The 21097-nt window shown below is 41.3% G+C and overlaps 2 protein-coding genes across 3 annotated transcripts in view; one reads left to right on the top strand and one right to left on the bottom strand.

The window, feature by feature from the left end:
- The first annotated feature begins 4635 nt into the window (after positions 1-4635).
- On the top strand, positions 4636-7802 carry klf5b (Kruppel-like factor 5b). The gene is made up of 4 exons (XM_048239618.1): positions 4636-4922; positions 5880-6750; positions 7026-7085; positions 7436-7802. The coding sequence occupies exons 1-4, from the start codon at positions 4752-4754 to the stop codon at positions 7612-7614; spliced, it is 1281 nt and encodes a 426-aa protein (XP_048095575.1). The 5' UTR covers positions 4636-4751; the 3' UTR covers positions 7615-7802.
- Positions 7803-12686: 4884 nt separating this feature from the next.
- Positions 12687-21097, bottom strand: part of klf12b (Kruppel-like factor 12b) — a 55885-nt gene continuing 47474 nt past the window's right edge. For both annotated transcript variants that reach the window (XM_048238935.1, XM_048238934.1), the window contains 2 exons: positions 18667-18824; positions 12687-18308 (listed from right to left, as the gene is read on the bottom strand). In XM_048238935.1, coding sequence (XP_048094892.1) covers positions 18127-18308; positions 18667-18824 — 340 coding nt within the window. In that variant the 3' untranslated portion in view covers positions 12687-18126. The remainder of the gene's footprint in view (positions 18309-18666; positions 18825-21097) is intronic.

Here is a 21097-nt window from a genome sequence, read left to right on the forward strand (position 1 = left end):
CTAGAGACCTGCATTAGCCTCATCTGCTGTTTCCACAAACAAGAACAGAGCAACTGCAAGAACCAGAGCAGAGCACAAATAAAAGCAGATCTACTCAAACAAAGGCTAACTACACACACAGAGAGAGAGAGAGAGAGAGAGAAGCAGACAGCAGTGTTTCATAGCCACTTGCTATATGCACCGTTCAGAGGTATAGATAGCATCTAGGCTAAATGACTAACGAGTGAATTGCTTCCAAGGTCCTGTCTCATGACAAACAATAGGAACAAAATGAAATACAATTACTTGTCAGATTCAGGACAGAGAAGAGATTCCTAATATAAAAGATTTTAATCTTTCTTTGTCATGAATGCACTGTAACTCTGGATATTTCGTCCAATCATAGTCAAGTAATGAGCGATTCAGGGCAGCAAGAATATGGGTATTTTCACCTGTGTCCCTCAATTTTATATTTACTTCTCCACTACAAGCCAAATATGACTATATAAATAATGTGTTCTGTATTTGTGAATATAATTATATTGATAAATGAAAGCATGTCTTTAGAACGGGGAAATGCACACTTTTGTAGGTATTTAGAAATCACTAATACTGCCAAGCAATACTGCAAAACCCCATGTATCGTTACATCCAGTGAAACTTTGTGCCTTCATGGATGTTCACTGACACCTGGTGGTTGTCTACTGGTACTATGTGATGAAGCCCTTAGAGATGAAAATGTATCCCAAATCCAGATATGTTCTACGGTATAAATCTGTCAGCATGTGAGTGCTGTTTGATCATACTATCTACTACTTTGTTTATAGCATTACATTGGAATGTGTTCACAACCACATAGACTGAAATCCCAGAGATAAGGGATTAAGAGGGCTAAATTAATTTACAATTATGATCAGTGTGGTTAGATTATAGTCTTATACCTCATATTCATCAGAAGTAATATAAACTTATCTTTTATATGAATAGCAAACTGTTCCTTTATGAAAACAGAAATGATCTCATGTATGACTATTTTACAGAGAGAGAGAGAGAGAGAGAGAGAGAGAGAGAAAGAGATGCAGAGGGAAAAAATGCCATGATCACTAGCCTGGATAAAAAGCATCGTAAAATGTGAGAAATCAACTTCTGTTAAATGCCAACAAACTTGAAATGTCACTTTTAATAGTGGTGTAATTAAGTACGGCTCTAATCCTATTGGCATTTGCACAGGCTGCCGTCCAGATCTTGTCACATTCTCCGAGATTACAGAGGCGGCTGATGTATCACCTGCATGCAAATTCGCTGTGTGAAAATGCATCGAATCGACCCCTCTCATCGATGTGGCGCGACCTGTTTTAGGATAACTGATAGCACAACTGTAGCCCTGCCGAGGCAGCAGGACGCAACTCGAGTGTGCCAGATTAGTGAACCAGTTTTTTAGTGATTTGGTAAAGCCTGGTTGAAAGAGTGAAAGAGAGGGGAAGAGGGGGGATAGAGGAAGGGAACCAGAGAGGGGGAGAGAGAGAGAGAGAGAGAGAGAGAGAGAGAGAGAGAGAGAGAGGGAGGAGGGAGAGAGAGAAAGAGAGAGAGAGAGAGAGAGAGAGAGAGAGAGAGAAAAAGAGAGATCTTTTGTTGTGTTTAGTTTCAAAATTACTGTTTACAGTTTAGTCTTTTATTGCTCTGTGAATGCAACTTTTTCTATGATGTGAATGGCAAATCCTGTTTATACAGGATGTAAATCAGAAGTCCAAACACTCCAAACCACAGAATCAGGTTGAGCAAGTAAATGTAACAATACATTCTCTCAATTACCTGTGCATTCAAAGAGCAAAAGAACAGGAGGACCAAAAAGGCAGGACACTGACAAAACAATATTTTCATATTATGCTCCCAATTATTTTACTTAGTCCTTGTTACACTGTAATAAAGTACCATTAAGCATATTGTAACAGACCAGTTAATAATGAGTAAAAACATGTGTTAACTCTAACTCAAGCCCCAGTGTTATCTTTGATCCAGCACTACGCCCCAACTCCTAGTTTTATTTACATACAAAGTTGCTCACTAGAACTCAATATTATATTATCTCACTGAAAACAACCGTAACAGTAACATGGACTGTGTTCTACTGCATGTCACACAGCTTTCTCCCATCAATGAATTACAGCCAATTCCACATTGTTGCCTCAGTACACACACTCTCCACCAGCCTCTGACAACCATCCATTTAGAAAGCCATCTGATGGGGCTCACGTGTGGCATTGTTTCACACAATCTTTCCCTGGCCTTTTTTGGTGCCCGCAGAGTACAGGGCAGTGTTGATGCACGTGCCAGGCATTCCCGCAGATCAGAAGTGCAGAGCAGTTGTTGGACATATTCTGCGTTTTTGACGACGGGAACATGGACGGTTGGTGTCTGCGTCCCTCTCGTAAGGCGGAGGACATGCCAGGCGCGACAGATGCTCTCTGTGGCCTCTGCCGCGCTTAAAGACCTAATGTGCCACGGCAAAGGTCACGCTTTAACAGGCAGTGGAGCGCCACTGGGCTGGAAGTCAACTTTCTGCCGTGGAACCGAGAAAGTGGTATTTTTCACTAGAGCTTTAGGAATGTTGTGATAGTAGATAGATAGATAGATAGATAGATAGATAGATAGATAGATAGATAGATAGATAGATAGATAGATAGATAGATAGATAGATAGATACTTTATTGATCCCCAGGGGAAATTCAAGGTCACAGTAGCATACAGACAACACACACACACATTCACTAACAGCAGAAAGTAATTAAAAGTATATAATATAAAAACACAACTAAGCAATAAGGACAGTAGAAGAAAGTGTAGCCCTTACCACTTACATCATCAAACCTTTGACTGTGTGCAAACAGCAAGATCTCTATCTATCTATCTATCTATCTATCTATCTATCTATCTATCTATCTATCTATCTGTCTATCTATCTATCTATCTATGTATTTATCTATATCTCTCTCCTGCTCTTCTTCTCAATAAGAAAGATACTGAGAGACACACACTGAAAGATAGGCTCCCTCTCTAATAACAAGAATAACGGTCTCAAAACGGTCTCAAAAACATACATTCAGCCCTCATAGATCCAGCCTTGCTGGCAAGGATACTGTGTAAGTGGGATTTGAAAAGAAAATCAACTGCACATATGGCAAGTTTTCACATGCAGAGTTTTACAGTGCTCTCTGGGAAGCCCAATCACCTGAGGGGGAACGCTATAGGAAAGGCTAAGGACTCTGAGGAAATTGATGGCTTTCCCCCATTCCAACAGAAAATATATATATACTAGGAGATAAATCACAGTAATGCCATTCTGACATTGTTTCTGGCTATTCATCTAACAATAAAGGTGACTCTTAGAACTCTCCACTCTTCACTCTTACATGTGTGTGTTTACTTAACTGAGTTACGCCTGCCTTCAAAGAGCTGTGTGTGTGTGTGTGTGTGAGAGAGAGAGAGAGAGAGAGAGTGTGTGTGTGTGTGTGTGTGTATGTGTGTGTGTGAGTGAGTGTGTGTGTGTGCGTGTGTGTGTACATGTACGTGTGTGGTTAAATGTGTATCAGACAGAATTGGTTTGGTAATCTCGTCACGTTTTACCTGCTCTGCCAACACATGGGCACACCTTTGTCTGAACATGCCACCTAAACATAGCTTCATTTGCCCCTTTGTTCACATGAATGTGACATTTCAGTAAGGGTACAGAACATCAATAGCCTGAAGAATGAGGCCCCAGAACAACAAAAACAACTCCTCATACGGCTGTGGGAACGTTGCAAATATAATGCAAAAACCAAAATGCAATTATTAAAAAATGAATGCCAAACAGGTTTCTTTGCAAATAGTATGACAGAAAGTGTCTGAGTGCATCTATTTTTGGTCTCCTTGGGACATTCGGTATGCCCATTTTAAGTGTAGCACATAACGCACTCATGATATTGTGCTATTTTAGATCTGAAACATTCTCAATATTTCCCTCTGGCAGAGTCTTTGCCGACTTCAGTGCTTCCCCCGGCATGCTGGCATAAAGACTGCAATCCATGCAGACAGCTGCTCTGCGTTTTTGCATACCAGCACATATGGCCCTAAGGGAAACATGGGGCATATGAACTAACCTAGTCCCAAGCGCCAGCGCCTCAGAAACCTGTAAAGCCACAAATTCTTGGAATCATTTGTAAAGAAGTTTTGACCAAGAAGAGATTTCGCATTTATGTTATTTATTAGGAGTTTGGCATGCATTGCCAGTAGATTGACATTCACAGCCTGCATCTGTGTTGATGATACAATAAGGTTAACTCAATGTGATTAAGACCACAACGGTTTTAAAAAGATTGATATTACTAATTTGCAATGACACTGGAGTCCTCTCTCAGTACTCTGTGGTGAAGTAGCCGATAATAAACAACAACAAAAATATTGGTGACAAATGTATGAAGTCCCACCACGTTGTATGATTCTTGGTCACATTTCTTAACCTACTGTATGGTCTGAAAAAAGATAAACTTCACATCATCGTCAGTTCAAAAATGGCCAAAATGTCAGTAAATGTAGTCGAACTGGCACATCTCATTTTCTCCTCAACGCGCGAGCCCCGCCCCGTCTTGAGCCATTGAAATCAGGCGGTTGCGTAATTTGACATGTCAAACGTGAAACAAGGAGCGAACACTTGACAGCTACATTGGCGTGTTATTTACCGCAGTAAGCCTTGTTAAATTAATATAAGACATTCTCTCGTTTGACTGGCTTTCATGGCCACTGTTTTGTTACCGAACAGTGCGGGTATCGTTCCAGGGCAAGTGGAGTCGTTTTATACACCTTTCAAAGCTGCACCGTCGGGGGGATTGCAAGAAGATTGCGGGTTCGTTTCAAATATAGGGAGGAATATTTTTAATGGCACCCCGACAATCGACCACATTCTGGTTAGTAAACGTTTGTTGTTAACTGTGGCATCTGCTAGGATTTAGCCATGTTTTAGCATGGTTCGCCAATATTTACCGTATGTTTAAATCATTATTATTCAAACGATTTATTAGTGTCTTTCACATACAATAACACAGAAGCAACGCGATGGCTGTATGCAGGCACCAGGCATAAGCATTGCAGATTTATGATTGCTTGTGTAAATAGGCTACGAAATTGCTTGTTTGGCGTTTTGCCATGTGACTTCCGAATTGATGGGTTGATTTGCGATGAAGGCTATTTGGCCAGCGAAATGAGTGATCCGCTGTGATGCATGGGCCGGAGAGCATGGGCCACTATTCATTGTGCGGAGGTTAAAGTTCCCCACTCCACCGACGCTGACCTTAATTTGAAAACTTAGGAGAGAGGTATCCATGACTCTGGAGCAGCTGTGAGGTCTAAATTCAGCGATAGATTTCCATAGTTTATGCATGGCACTCCACAGGCGTTGCTTGGGGCTCATTCATACCTTCGTTGAAAAATGTCCTAGCAAGGGAGATGTTGCCCCGGGGTGCATCCATGACAAGATGCTATCTAGCCTATACATTTTCTTCTTGATTTTTTATGAAAGACGCTCTCAACCCCACCCCCGTTCCTCCACTACTGAACCAGTGCATGGTATAGTGTGTTGCCTGGCCAAAGGCAATGTGTGTATGAGATAGCTGTCTAAATGTCACAGTACTATTTTGCCAGAGTATTCTCATGTTACAGATTATGATGTTGTCTATCATTTTTTTCATTGTAGTTTTGTATTACATTATTGTATTTTTATGTTGTATTTGGAAATTGAATATTGATTGTGCCTCCATGGTTGAATGGGCTGTTCAATAACTCTAGCTCTTACTGTAATACTGTATTTATGATACATTTATATCTATAACCATAAAATTATACTGATAATACTTTCTTATTTTCAGATTAAATCAGAGATGGAGAAATACTTGGAGCCTCATCCACACCACGGAATACTTGAGGACAAGAAGTTTGCAAGGGATGGTTCCACAATGCTCGATCAGTCCAGCCAGGGCCAGGGTTCTCCGTACGGCCTCAACCCGAGCGTCTTCCTGCCGGATGTCACCTACCTGCGTACAGGTCTGTGTCGGCCCGTGACGCCAGCTATGGCCCAGATCAAGGCAGAGCCCGTCGAGTCGGTTCTGTATCCCAGCTGCCCCAGCTCTCTGGCCTCGGGCACCCATCACCATGCCGACTACACTGGCCTCTTCAGCCCCGCGTCGGACGCCGGGGGCAACAACAGCAACAACAACAGCGTGTTTGTCAAACAGGAGCCGGTGGCCCCCTCTCTCGACTTCCACGACATCCCCCTGTTTCAGCTTTTGAACTCGGAACTGGACACGTTCGCACCCGCTAGCGCCCTGTGCTCCGACCTGCATGGTAGCCTGTCCTCGCCAATGTCCGCTTTTGGCCTCCACCCGGCAGACCAGTCCATGGCCAGCAAGGCTCTGTGCGGCGGCGTCCACAGCCGCGGTTACTCGTCGTCCGCTGGCCAGTACCCCCAGCTCCAGCAGAAGCCGGGGTACCTGCCCCCGTCGCCCCCAAGTTCGGAGCCCGGTAGCCCGGACAGGTGCAAAGACCTGCTCCAGAACCTCTCCCCGCCACCATCCTACGCCGCCAGCATGGCGTCCAAAATGGCCGTGCAGAGCCCCAGCCTAGCTGGCGCACCCATGCCCACCCCAGCACCTGCATCTGCCCAGGTCATGCCCATCAGGTACAACCGCCGGAACAACCCCGACCTGGACAAGCGGCGGATACATCACTGTGACATACCAGGTGAGCCATAAAGACAAATGACATTCCTTTAACCAGATGTGCGTTTGGGGCAACACAGAGAACCGCTTACTGCCCAGACACCCACATATAGTCAAAACTAGACATTCCTGCAGACATACGTAATTAACGTTTCTTAATGATTAAACAAAAAGTAAAGCGATTAACTATGACCTTTTAAGTTTTTCATGCTTATGGCTGTCCAACAGGTTCAAGATATAACATGTAATGATGATGTCAGAGTATGTCATCTGTGACATTTATTGCCTTCCTTGCAGGTTGTAAGAAGGTCTACACCAAGTCGTCACATTTGAAAGCTCATTTGCGGACGCACACGGGTAAGACTTATAGTTTTGAATGTTATAAAGGGGCGGCGTACGCACGCCTGCTGTCTTATTTTGGATGAAGTATGTTATGTTGCCAGGCAGAAGTATGCTGCTGGCATGCGGACACATTCTGCGTGCTGTTTGAAAGTCTTCCTACATTACATCAACTCTTAATATACCTTTGATACTAAACCATTGACGTCGAATAAAGCTTAGTTCAGATTAAACACTTTTAGCATTCTTTGTTCCACCCTTAATTCCATGACGTGGTGGCATGTGTGTGTGTGTCTACACCCTTTGAGCAAACCAAACGCTTACTGTTGTTGATTGCTGACACCATATCGTGTCGGGTTTTATTTCAGGAGAGAAGCCGTACAAGTGCTCATGGGAGGGTTGTGACTGGCGCTTTGCCCGCTCCGACGAGCTGACGCGCCACTTCAGGAAGCACACGGGGGCCAAGCCCTTCCAGTGTTCCGTCTGCAGCCGCAGCTTCTCGCGCTCTGACCACCTGGCCCTCCACATGAAGAGACACCAGAACTAGCGCCCGCGGGCCGCCGCTAGCCCTAGCCCCCCTATCTCCCGCTTTTAATTACTCCACAGGTGGACGGGGATGGGGGACTGGGCGTAGCTCGTTCCGCCAGGTACAAGGCTCCCCTGGCGGTAGGAGCGTTTTAAGAACAGCCGTGGTCGCCTGGACGAAAAACAAGGCGACTGCCGCGAGAACATTGACTGGGGTGGGGTGGGGTGGGAGGGTTGGGATACAAATTGTTGACAGTGCTGGCTGTTATGTTGGCTGTGATCCACTCCAAGGCGGACTTTGCCTGCCTGAGAACCTTAGGGAGTACCAGGGCGCGTTGTGGACGCTCTCTGTGGATTGTTGCTTACACTGAGATATTCACTGTTCATCAGGAACCATATGGTTACCATGGTTTTCTGTTTATTTGTTTTTTTAACTCCATTTTGATTCTCATTGGCGCTTCGTATTAGACTGTCCAGCAAAACTGACTCCCCCCTCATATGATTTATTCATATTTAAATGTGCCTTTTGATAGTCACCCAGCCTTACATTCATGCATTTTTTATTGTCTACTCTGCTGTACATTTCTGAGACAAGTTTGCCATTTATGTAAAGCCAACAATGGGGTGGGTAATAACTAAAAAGAAGTGTGTTTGTGTGCAGTTAAACTATTTTTTCTTTCTGAATGGATTTTCCATCTTTCATCATTCATATTTCTTTCTGAAGTCATCTTTTCACTTCCAACTAGAGTACAACCCTCATTTGGCAATGTCCCTGAACTATATAAAGGTCTTCCGGGGATGAGCAAATTAACATGTCCACCCAAGACTTACACTTAACCACAAACTCCACATTATCCACTCTGTTACCACTGCCTTTGGCCTATGGCACCAAAGAGTGAACTTGATCATCGTCCCATGTCTGAGTTCATTTTAATATTTCAGCCACTTAGCACTTAGCAGACTGCGTGCTTAAGTAATGGACTGAACCAAATTATCATAAATACCATACGGGGAGTGATTGAAATTACACTGCCTCACCATTCACACTGTGTTGAAATACCCCTCTGCACTCAGCGTGTGTAGCAGTCATAAACACTACAGGCATACATTCTCAACTTGTGTCAGCAACTGTGAATGTGAACAGGCCAGATTGTATGTGTCTATTTTTTTTACTAGCATCTACTGTATGTGACTGTAGCATTCATGAGGACATTTGTGCATTTTTTACTGTTTGCCGAAAACAGAGGCTACTTATTGAAAGAAAACTACAACCTTAATGATGTGATTGAAACCCAGGAACGTTTAGCAGCAGCGAATAGTAAGCCAAATTCCTGTCTAAAAAAAGTCAGAACTGATTGATTGTTAAATTATAACCAAATAACTCTGTCGAGTAGCTCCTTATAGAGTCATTCCAAAGTGAACCAAATGACTTACCGTAGGGTTTTATTTTAAACGCGTAACGCTCACAGTTAGTGGCTCGAACATACATCCTCACTCACCCTCACGCGTCGAGAGCACTTAACTCTTAATCAATCTGTAGAGGCCTTTATTTAGACACTTTCAGTGAAGTGCAAACGCTGTGACAGTGCTTGTGTTCCCCCGGTCAATCAGTGCCTGTGACCTTCACATGTTTGGTGCTACCTATAGGCACCCTGGGATGTGGACCTGATCTGGCACCGCTATGGCCCCTATCAGGCAGTACCCATAAATCCAGCTTCATTGTCATCTGCCATTTTAATGTTCCCTACCACCCGGTCAGGCCACCAAGACGCCCTGAGAGTATGAGCATGGATTAGAATGACTAGAGTTGGGATGTGTGTGTGTGTGTGTGGCGGTGGGTGGGGGGGGACGGACTCTCCAACATATCAGTTGGTATTCTCTTAGAAGACACGGCTGTAGACAACCTGCAAATCACAACACAGTGCACTGTTCTGTTTAAAAGAAACCATTGGCTCAGTCTATGTAGTGCCATATATACGTTTCAGGAGGCAGGGAGAAGATCCTCCCTTTGTTGCGTCTAAAGGATGGTACATACTGCAATATACAGCCATTGGTCACAATCAACACACTGCTTCATTTGCGTAGACAGACATATAGAGAATAGTGTAGTTTTTCTAAGGTTTATTTTCACTTATTGCTAAAGTTTATGAAATGTGTCTTTCTCGAAGCCAGCCTTTTAGCGTTACACCAATGTATGAAGTGTAAAGTTATTAGACTGATGCTCAGGTAGATTATTTGTTGTATCATCTCCAAAAATACATTATTTTAGGTGCTTTAAATTGTTTTAGGTGTAAATATGATAATGTATTTATTTTTATTTTTATTATGTATGGGCTGTCATTTTCTATTCTGCAAGAACCATGTTGTGATTTTTACTGAACTCATAATGTCTGCCTTAGTTACTTTGAGATGGCCTTTGCAAAAAGAAGAAGGGAAGAACCTTATTTGGGCATATTGGTTTAGGCAGAGGATCAAATAGTTATTTGTTTATGTCATCTTGTGAGTGTGAATACTAAAACTGTGTACTCTCTTTCTCTCTCTTATGCAGTCCCATTGGTTTTCTGTTCTCTAGACAATCTCTGGACTAATTATGTGATGCATTTGATTTTGTACAGTGAGGAGCCACTGTACATAGATAAAATTGAATCAACTAACTTTGATTTTCTTTATCTATGTATGTAAAGAAATATACCAGTCATTTTAACTAGACACATACCATGTGTACCAATTTGTTTGGCTTGGTCTGCTTACAGGCATTTAGAGTAGTACATGAAGAGACATGTTATGCAACCATCACAATGATACCAGAGCAGTTTAACTGCTTCATTATTTTTCATTATCATTTTCATATTAGGGCTCTAGCACAATAAACCAAACCTGTTGATGACAATTTGCCAACTTAATGGTTGCAGCAGACCTTTGGCACCAGCAAACCTGTTTATACCAGTTCATACCTGCAGAGATGACACACACAGTAAAATGGTGAAAAGAGCTTGGCCTTAAAGACTTGGCACCATATTTGGGTGGTGTTAGTGCCGTATGGATGTGTCAGTGACACGTGAAAGCTCAAGTTAAAGTGCACATCTTTCCAGCACCATCACAGTCTTTAAACAGTACTAGTTTTTCAGTTGTCCTGTAGCTTCACTGCAGGAATAAAGGGCCTGAGCTCACATTCAGTGAGCACCTGTAGTCCACTAAAGATACAGTGGACAGCTTACTGCACCATATAAGGTAGTTTAGATGTGAGGACCAGCTAAATTAATCATTGTAATTCCTGAAGATGGTAGTAATTATTTTATGGGTGCACGTAACCTTTAGGAATGTTGGGATTGATGAGGATAGTAATGGAGGATGTCTAAAAATGTGGATCCTGTCCCTCCTCTTTATAGCAACACTTCCTGAGGCCACGTGTGACAAAACAGTGATAGACCTGAATTACCTGTCATGGCTGGTCTCATGGTCTCCCACCGACCCCGGTTACACAACATTTCAAAAGCAAAGCAGTCAGGACATCCACATATAAGCAAGCATTCACATGACTGGCAAAACACACAGTTCAGCCTCTATTCTTGTGGGTTTGTGGTACTGTAAAAAAGATGTCATTTCATTGTGCGCGTATGTGTGTATAAGCACACTTGCTTGCTCAGCTGTCATAATCAGTTTCTGTACGTCTCTGACAAAAGGCGAAAGGGTAGACTTAAGCCACTACATATACCGTACAAATACCATTCAAATACTTAGCGCATCTGCCTGGCAGATGATCATACAAAACATGCAATTGCAAACACAAAAATACAAAGTCAGCATTATTGATGGAAATGACCAATGAGAAAGGTCATTCTCAGTAGTCTTATGCTAACTTTGGCAGCGTAAAGAAAGAAGTGAAATTTGTCACACTGACAGATTAAATGAAGATCGACGTGTTTTCTTTTCAGAGGCAGAGAGGAAACATCAGGCGATGCATTTACAGTATATGATATCAGTCATAATTGTGAGGCAAATCACAGCCAAGAGAGAGTTTAGGATAATGTTTAAGATTGCGTAGAAGCTGTCATCTTGAGTCTTCTGATATTTTCCTTTGGCGGGCACATGCATGTTGAATCACGCCATACTGCTTGTCAATATGCTGCCCATAAACCTCAGGCCTAGGGGAGGGAGATGTCACAGCATGTTTGGCTTGAGACTTGCCAAAGTGTGTGTGTGTGTGTGTGTGTGTGTGTGTGTGTGTGTGTGTGTGTGTGTGTGTGTGTGTGAAAAGAGAGCGATAGTGTGTCTGTATGTACTTGTATGTACTGCATGTGTATGTGTGTCAGTGTATATGTACGTTCACATATTTGAGTATGTGTGTGTGTGTGTGTGTGTGTGTGTGTGTGTGTGTGTGTGCATGCAGATGCTTCAACACACCATCTTCAGCAACTTCCCTGCACAGATCACTGGATTGTTCAGAGGAGCAAAAACCAGAGTGACAGTGGAATCCTCATCAAAGCTGCAGCCCTGTCACAACTCACTGCTCACAGCCTGAACTCCTAGCATTCTTTTAGAGAAGCAGTCACCAGAACGTAGACACAAATAGGCACAGAACATAGATACAATTGGCTAAAAAGAGACAGGAATGTATTCATGAACAGTATTCATTCAAATAATTCCAAATATGTACTGTCTTGAGCCAAGTCTCTTCTGCTTGGAGAGCAGTGAGTTTATTTATTTATATTTTTGCAGAACAAAAGGAGATCCCTGACAGCACAAAAGCTGAAGACACAAGTGTTTGTCCATCCATCAGGTGACAAACGGCCCCAGGGGCAGGGAGTAGCCATACTCGATCAGGTCCCACACTCTGGAGAAGTGCTTGCTCAGTTCCCATGACATGATTCCACTAGTGTGAAATGATCCGCAGCCATCTAGTTTGTGCCAAGTGCAAACAGTTTTCTGGTTTCACTGGACAAATCCATAGAGTGACTCACTCATCAAGTTATTGTTTGGTTTCATTGTATAGGGCTAATCCTTTAAAGCCCATATTGAGGCTTGAGGTACAATGCAATGCTTGCCAGGTGAACTCAAATACACTAGCAATGGAAGGGGAGGCCGGAGACACGATTTCCATACAAAATGCAACTTTATTTAACTTCATGCCTCCATTCAAATTACTATACATGTATATGTTTGAACTCAATTTTAATTCACAGCTCAATCCATATGGAACAAAAGTACAGAGAAAAAGCAAAAGCACAGACAGAATATTCAGACGTCTTTTTTTGGAGAATGAAATGATGGTAAAAAGAAATAAGAAACGCTTTCCTTCAACCTCTGTAAAGATTGGGGACTTTAGATCATTAGACTGGACTCAGTGATAAGGGGAATCCCTTTGAAGCGCTGCAGAGCAAAAAATATATATATACTATATATCACAACTTTACAGTAAAACAAAAAGCTCTGAATATATTTACAATACACACACTATACATAAATACAACAACAACAATTACAGAACATCAGTAACATTTTAACCAAAGGCATTGGATTAACTAAGAATTCAAATGTGAAAAAAATTAGACTTGATGACAACGCAATATTGTACAGATAGAAACTGACAAGAAAGAAAATCAGAACGGTTCATTCACAGAGGAGCTGTTCAAAGGTTGGATTGGTATCCATCTTAGCACATTCAATAGAAGTTTCCGTGTGAAAACGGCAGTACAACATTGTACATAATGAAACATAGTTCAACCAAGTCTAAAACTAACCAATTTGAAAGATACTGTTTGTAAGGGGATGCCTTGTATACCAATATATAAAAAAGAAAAAAAAAAGAAAAATGATATGCAAATGTGCAACACTGGAGAGGTAAAAACTAGAAGCCTAACAATACCATAATAAGTCATTTCTTCTTTTGAGGTCTACACAGTGCACTTTCGTGTAAATACATCCATACAAATAATATGCAGCTTCCATAGGAGACAAATACAGTATGGTGAAGGAAGAGAAAAAGCAAAGGGTGAATCATTGGGTGTTCACAGCTGGCATACATCTTTGCTGTACTGATGCAATAGATAAGGCTTTCAGTGTACTGGGGAAACGAAAGACAGCTGTTTGTTAATGTGTGTGTTGGTTACCGCGCGTGTCCATGTGTAAGAGAATGAGTGTGTGCTTAGAAAATTACTCTTACTCAGGGAACCTTCACAAGAGAGAAGTTTACTTTTGTAACAATATTTTTGATTTGATCTGTTGTCATTTGATTTCTCTTTCTCTCTCTCTCATGTGCATACATTTAGGTAATACACTGTTAAAGGAGGCACTATTAATTATTGCATAACTTTGACCCTGCTTGCCGTTACAAAATTATGCTCCAAAAAAAAAAAAACATGGTTTGAAGGCCAGAATGTTTTAAGGAATGCATGAACCTACAGTGTGTGGAACATCTGTCTATTGATGCACTCACATTTGTAATTCAAGAACATCAATGCTTTTGTGAAAAACAGCACAAAACAAAGAGCTGAGATCATATTAGATTGGCCACAAAGCAAAGATATGTTTACACTGTGTTAATATCACAGATATAACAGATCCCCAATAAGTACACAGTGCACTTTCATGTGTATAAAATTTGTGATGCATTTGGTATATCAATATTTTATTTACTTTTGTTTCTTTTGAACTTCCTGAAAAGAACAATGATCTCAATAGTGCATCTGTACAACAAACCACGTATCAATGAGTATTCTGTGAAAGCAATGATTCTCAAACACAGAATCTGCTGTCTGAAAATGAACCATTTGTTGGATTGTTCTGTCACATTTTATTTTTATCAATACAATTGTGTTCTTAGTACTTCACAAGGTAAACCTGTATGAATCAATAATAGCCCCACTTTATATCAAATTAGATAAATCAAATGTCTCAAAATCTGCATACGTATAAAGGTATTTTCTTGTATTAAAAAAGAAATGAAAAGCCCTATTATTTTCATAGGTATTTACAGCCTATAAATCTGATTTTATAACTTCCATTTTCATTTTCACTTATATTACAACATTTTCAAAAGATCACTTTTTACAGGAAAATAGTTATATGCAAAGATGAAGTGCCCGGCATTGCAGAGAGTACAGTATATGAATATAAAATACATTACTGGTCATTTTTGTGTCACTGTGTAACTCAATCAAGGTATTCAACCGCTAAGTTATTGGGACTTGATGGCAATTAGCGGCAATATCGTTGGATTGAACACCCCCTCCCCCCATAACTGAAATCCTTTTTCCCCCGAAATCATAGTTTATAAAAAACAAGGTGCTGATGATATGCTTACCCGCTGGGCAATACAACTGATACTCACGTGTACACAAGTAGATATATAACAACATAACATGAAATAGATAATACTTCATAACACTAAGAGTGACAAACCAGTTGGTCATATTTTATCTTCGATGTAATCCCTTTCCCTGTTAGCTCAGTTTAGGAAAGTCTGCTTATGTAACACTACCTTATGAAACCACATCATTGGAGGGCCCGCCAGGAACTCATTGGCTGATTTGATTAAAATGCAGGGGGAAAACATCAGGAGGCCAGTAAAATCTGCATACTGATGTGCTTGAACGACATATCTGTGGCCTACACTGTTGTTCTCCAAGGTGCTTTCGATACCCTGTGGGCTTTCCTGCTCTTTCTCTTACTGGCCTTTCCAAAAGTGCGTGTGAACCAGAGGATTTGAGGGACTCTTCAAGAATATCTGCCAGCATGGCAGATGATGTCTGGGTTACTATGCACAGTGATCTGTTTTGGACTCATACCACCTTTAGTTAACTAACAATATGACATGAGTGAGAATGGGGTTGGTATAAAAGATGTCCCTACTTGCTATTATTCAGAAATTATTCAATAGTTTGACCAGAGCATGTTAGATAAGAGTAGATCATAAAAGCAAGATTACACATTTTTGTTCAAGCTTACTGTATTGCTTTTAGGATATTATCTTCACATTGACACTGTAGTGTGTGGTTACTTAAACAGCAACACTGACACCCAATTCAGACAACAGTTATTTAGATGACAACTCAGCGTTATTGATATGGCTCAAAAAGGCATTCACTTCATTACTTTCAAACAAGGACTCTGACATAGTGGTGTACTGTCAGTGCCTTGTGATTGTATGCTTGCTTACTGCTCAGGAACAGAGGAAACGTCCACAGTAAGAGAGCTACCAGAACCACATAGAACAGTATTACATGTGTGGCTCTGTCCTGTAGCCAAAACACACATTAGGTCAGTGTGCTGAATTTTCCTACTAGTTTGGTGTACTGATTTTTCCCACACAATGCTCTGTCTTCTTCAACACAGCACCAAACATGGTGAAGGAGTGATCCCTACCAGCCCATCTGTCACTGGAGGGCATGTACTGTATGCTGAAGCAAGACTGAGCAGAAGAAGAATCTGGAAGCAAAATCAAGAATCCCTTACAATAATGTTCCACCATTAAATAATAAACTAGAGTCAAAACCCTGAAATGTTCCACCTTGTTTCATTCAGATGCAGTACACCAGTCATACCAACAGGGGGCAACCTCATACAAAATTTTTCTTGACCAGAACCAACACAAACAAATCTGATGCAACCAGATGTGTATGAGAGGCAGAAACAAAAGTGAAAGTTGTACTGCAAACAATGACATCTTCATCTTCCACTGTCTATGACCCCAAGAAACTAGAGTTAGCCTACTGGCACATACGCTGGATGGAAATTGCTCTGGTATGGGCTTAGTATTGCTCATTATCTGATTGAAACTGATATATGGGCACTAGAGTGTGTATGAAGGACTCCAAACCATAATTTTCATCATGTAGACTCAGACCAAAGAAACCTTTGTTGGTATATTTTAATACCGACGGCTGACCTGACCAGTAAATTTCTTTAACTAAGGGGTGTTGGTATACATAAGAGAAATTAACATGTATTGACTGTTTTTATGTCTGTATTCATTGATGGTATATTAAAGCAAGCAAGATATAGTAAGAAAACAGCAAACATAAAACAACAAAAACGTTCCTAAAAAGTGAAAACCATATTTACTTTTGAAGAGATTGCACTTTACTGATCGCTAATCACAGCACAAAATGCACCATTAACATGTCTTGTGTTTTTTTTTTTTTTCCTTCTGACATAAAAAATGTGATAAGTAAGAAGCCTCTGTTGAAAGCTTCTGAATTGGTAGTCTTGTGAACACAGCATCTGTCATCTGTTAGCTTGTGTGTGCTACAAAGAAAAATCCAACCCATAGTCATAAAGAACAGAATGTATTGCCATGGAACTGTAATGAGGGTAAATGTCTGCCTGTGTCTTTTGTAGATACATAATATAGTAATAATCTCATTCGCTGGTTTGTTTTTCTGACCTTCTGTGTGTGGTGTGTGTCACTTCTTCTCCTCACCTCCGCATGTCCTCTCCGCTGAAGCGGAGCAGTGGCCGGTGCCTTTTTCATGTGTTTCCATAACGATGCCTCGCTTGTCTCTATGGGAACTGCCCTGTGCCTGTGGTGACTAGTGGCAGCCTCCCAGTGAAGCCTACAGACACGGAGGTGCGGGGTGGGTCAGGTGGAGATGGGGGATTGTGCAACAATACTGTTTCTGGAGGAGCCTGCCCGTGTCCTCCCTGTGGTGTCTGTTCATGTGGCCCAGATTGGGCCCGGATCTGGTCTGAAATGTGGCCAAGTTTTTGTTGTTGTTGTTGTTAGTTTGTTTTTGAAAAAAATATATAATAATAACAATAAAGTGTGACACACAAGTCTTTCCTATTCCGCAGAGTTCTTCACATTATGATGATGCAGAGAAGCAGCCACTTAAACAGGAACAACGCAAAAGATGCCAAGAGAAGGAAAAATAAAACAAGACCAAAATCAACTGAGGAATAGAAATTTGTAGAAATCTGTTTGCCCAGATGACGTCCTCAGCTACCTTCAGGAAACAAACACCAAATATTTCCGAGCAGTGCTGAAGAGGGTGAACGATTGTTTTTTTTTCTTCCTTTTTAAATTGTTTTTTTTTCTTCCTTTTTAAATTGTTTTTTTTTTCCTGGAACTCCAAGCGCAAGGTGACCTTTCACCTGAGCTGGCTTGCTGTGCCTCTGCTTCACGAGAGTTGGGTGGGCGTGTGTGTTTACTGTATGTGTGTGAGTGTGTGCATGTGTGTGTGTGTGTGTGTGTGTGTGTGTGATTGTGTGTGTGTGTGTGTGTGTGTGTAGGTGTGTGTGTCTGTGTTTAAGAGAGGGGACGTCCTCTGTCCATCTCACTTGAGTGTGAGCGCAGACCAAATAAACCACAGCGGCATCAATGAAGCTCAGCCCAGCTGAGCCTCTCAAGGGAGAGATCCAGCTCTCCTAAAAAGCGCCGCATGTGTGAATATCCATGTGTATGTGTGTGTTTATGTGTGGAAGGCGGTAATTAAGGGGTGCTGTTGTAAGTGTGTGTGTGTGTGTGTGTGTGTGTGTCTGTCTGTCTGTATGTGTGTATGTGGGACAAAGTGGACCGTCCGCTGGGCAGCGCCGGTCAGACCAGCATGTGTCGGCGCCGGTGCAGGGCCAGGTGGTCGGAGCGGGAGAAGCAGCGATCGCAGTCAGCGCACTTGAAGGGCTTGACGCCTGTGTGCTTCCGGTAGTGCCGTGTCAGCTCATCCGAGCGCGCAAACTTCCACGTGCAGCCGTCCCACGTGCACTTGTATGGCTTCTCACCTGTGGAACGCAACCAAGAGATGGATGTCAATGTTGGCAATAATCATTCGGTCAAATGTTCACTTAGCCATTTAGCATCAAGTATGTATCCAAAGTGATTTCTAGCAATGGCATATCAATATGATGATGATAATGACAATATCCTATATTGTGTGACTGTGAAGTTCTTTGAACATAACGTGAGTGATGGAAAAGATGAAACCTCCATTTGACAAGTACTGTAAGTACATAGCACCATCTAGCTGTCAAGATCAACTTTTGGGTATTGTTTCCTTTATAAATATTCTCCCTCCTTTCCTAATGGCATTCCTGAGATGGCGCCAATGAGAGATGGGTGTCTGTAGGCGAACTCACTCACCTGTGTGTGTCCTCCGGTGTGCTTTCAGATGGGAGCTCTTGGTGTACACCTTATTGCAGCCGTCAAAGTCACACCTGTGGATGCGCCTCTTCTTGGAGTCGGGAGACTCAGATCGATGTGGACGTCGGATGCTCTCAATACTAAACGGTGACATGGAGCTGAGAGAGAGTTAGACAGAGGGAGCAAAAGAAAAACACTGTCATTGTCTTATATGCCGCCTCACATTTTCAGTTACTACTAGCATTACACAATGATTCCTCATGGAAAAAGAACCATAGGAATCTCATAGTATTTTAGGGCATACTTTAGAAGTATTGTGAGACTATACTGCAGGATCACTGTCTATAGAGGACATATTATAGAGGTATTATGGACTATCATAGAAATATTACAACAACTATAGAGAACAACTTAGAGAATTACTATGGTTATTTTTCATAATGGACATACGTATATTGTACAGTGTAAACTATGCTTCAAGTGTAGACTAGCAAAAACTCCTGATGGAGGATCCTCTTAGACTGGTGGTAGGCTACCAAATCACAGCAAACTCTCAGGTAACAGCTCTGAGGAGATGTTGGGTAAGGCTAGTTAGCTAACTCTGGCTTTCACTCTGGCAGGACTGTGAGGACATGAACTTGGTGAAACTCAATGGCTTGCATCTGTCTGTACATGGCAGTGACATAGAAGTGACATTTTCACAGCCCACAGTATGTAAGGCATGTTGCCGGAAGCAACATCAACAATGACAGAAGAAACCTGGCAACTTGTCTTGAGTGACATTCAGACAAATTAAGTGTGTTGTTTGTGATCTGCTGATAATTAGTGGGAACCATGGGAATCTTTCTTACATAGACTTGCATGTGGTGGACTGTGCAATGCCCTGTGTCCAAGGTTCTGCATTTATGACGTAACTAAACCAATCAAGCATAGGGCCTAAACAATGTAATTATCAAGAAAGCATGGGTGGCGCCAGAGCAAGATCAAAAGTTTATTACAATGACTTGTGTGGCTCTAGATAAGATGACTCTCCAGCAGCTCCACCTCTCTATTGACTTGACACTATTTGGACATTTTCAGCCAGTTTGAAAATTGGACCAATTTAACATGATTTTCTTTTCTTTTTACATTTCTTTTCTTTTTTTACTTTTTATTTGTTAATTTGTTTGTTGTCTGTCTTGTATGTCTTGGTGTCATTGGTTGATTTTGGTTGGTTGATTTTTTAAATGTAGCCTATTTGTCATGTCTTGATGTCACGGGTACGCTGGCGACTACGTCGCTCTGTCTGGCATCTTTTGTCTTTTTGTTATGTGTCTTGTATGTGGAGCGCTTTGTGTTGCACTCTGTGCATGTTAAATAATATAAAAATAGTATAAAAATAAAACTGACTTGACTTGACTATTTCCTCTATCACTTCATTTACAGTTTTTTTTCAACTGCTTACACACTAAATCTTTGCTTGTCACACAACTTTCTAAACAGGCCTTCCAAACACCATAATCCCCACACCAAATCTGCAAAGCCATTCACTAATTCTCAGTGTTTGACTCAGTTTTCAATTTCCCAAAACACATTTTGCAAAACACTACACACAATTGTCTACTAATTCTCAGTGTTTCACTCAGTTTTAATTTTTCAAACACAACCTGTCAAAATGCCACACTTTTTCGCCACTAATTCACACTAGGTCCTCAATGTACAAACACTCATTACTTTACTGAACACCATCCGATCATTGCCTTAGTGTAGGCCATTGAATAGATATACTCTATGTATAGATCCTTTCAATCTGTTCCTAGAGGATTTACGGTTAAAATGTTCATAAAAATGCAGATACTTTGAAATGAAAAAATGAATTGGACTTTAGCGTAATGTTCTACAAAAAGGCGACTTCACATAAAACTATTTACACACTAAATCTTTGCTTGTCACACATTTTTCTAAATATGTCTTTCAAACACCATAACCCCACTCCAAATCATACAATGCAAAACCATACACAGTTTTCAATTTCCTAAAACACAATATGCAAAACACCACACACAATCTTTTACCTAACACACAAAAATCTAAAAGGAAGTAACTTGGTTTCGTTTTTCACACACCCACAACACAACCTATCAAAATGCCACACTTATTCACCAGTGCTTCACTCTCTCTCCTCACATGTGTAATCACTCATTACTTTACTGAACACTATCCAATCATTGCCTTAGCATAGGCTTATGAATAGATATACTCTATAGGTATAGACCATTTCAATCTGCTCCAAGAGAATTTACAGTTGAAATGTGCAGAACCAATGCAGATACTTTGAAATGAAAATTAACCGGACTTTAGCGTAATGTTCTACAAAAAGTAAACTTTACTGTATGTACAACTTGTCTTTTTTACTGTATTTTTGTTTGTCCCGAAGTTACCATTAGCTCAA

This window comes from Alosa alosa, chromosome 3 (genome assembly GCF_017589495.1).
Source record: "Alosa alosa isolate M-15738 ecotype Scorff River chromosome 3, AALO_Geno_1.1, whole genome shotgun sequence".
In the NCBI taxonomy this organism is placed as follows: domain Eukaryota; kingdom Metazoa; phylum Chordata; class Actinopteri; order Clupeiformes; family Clupeidae; genus Alosa; species Alosa alosa.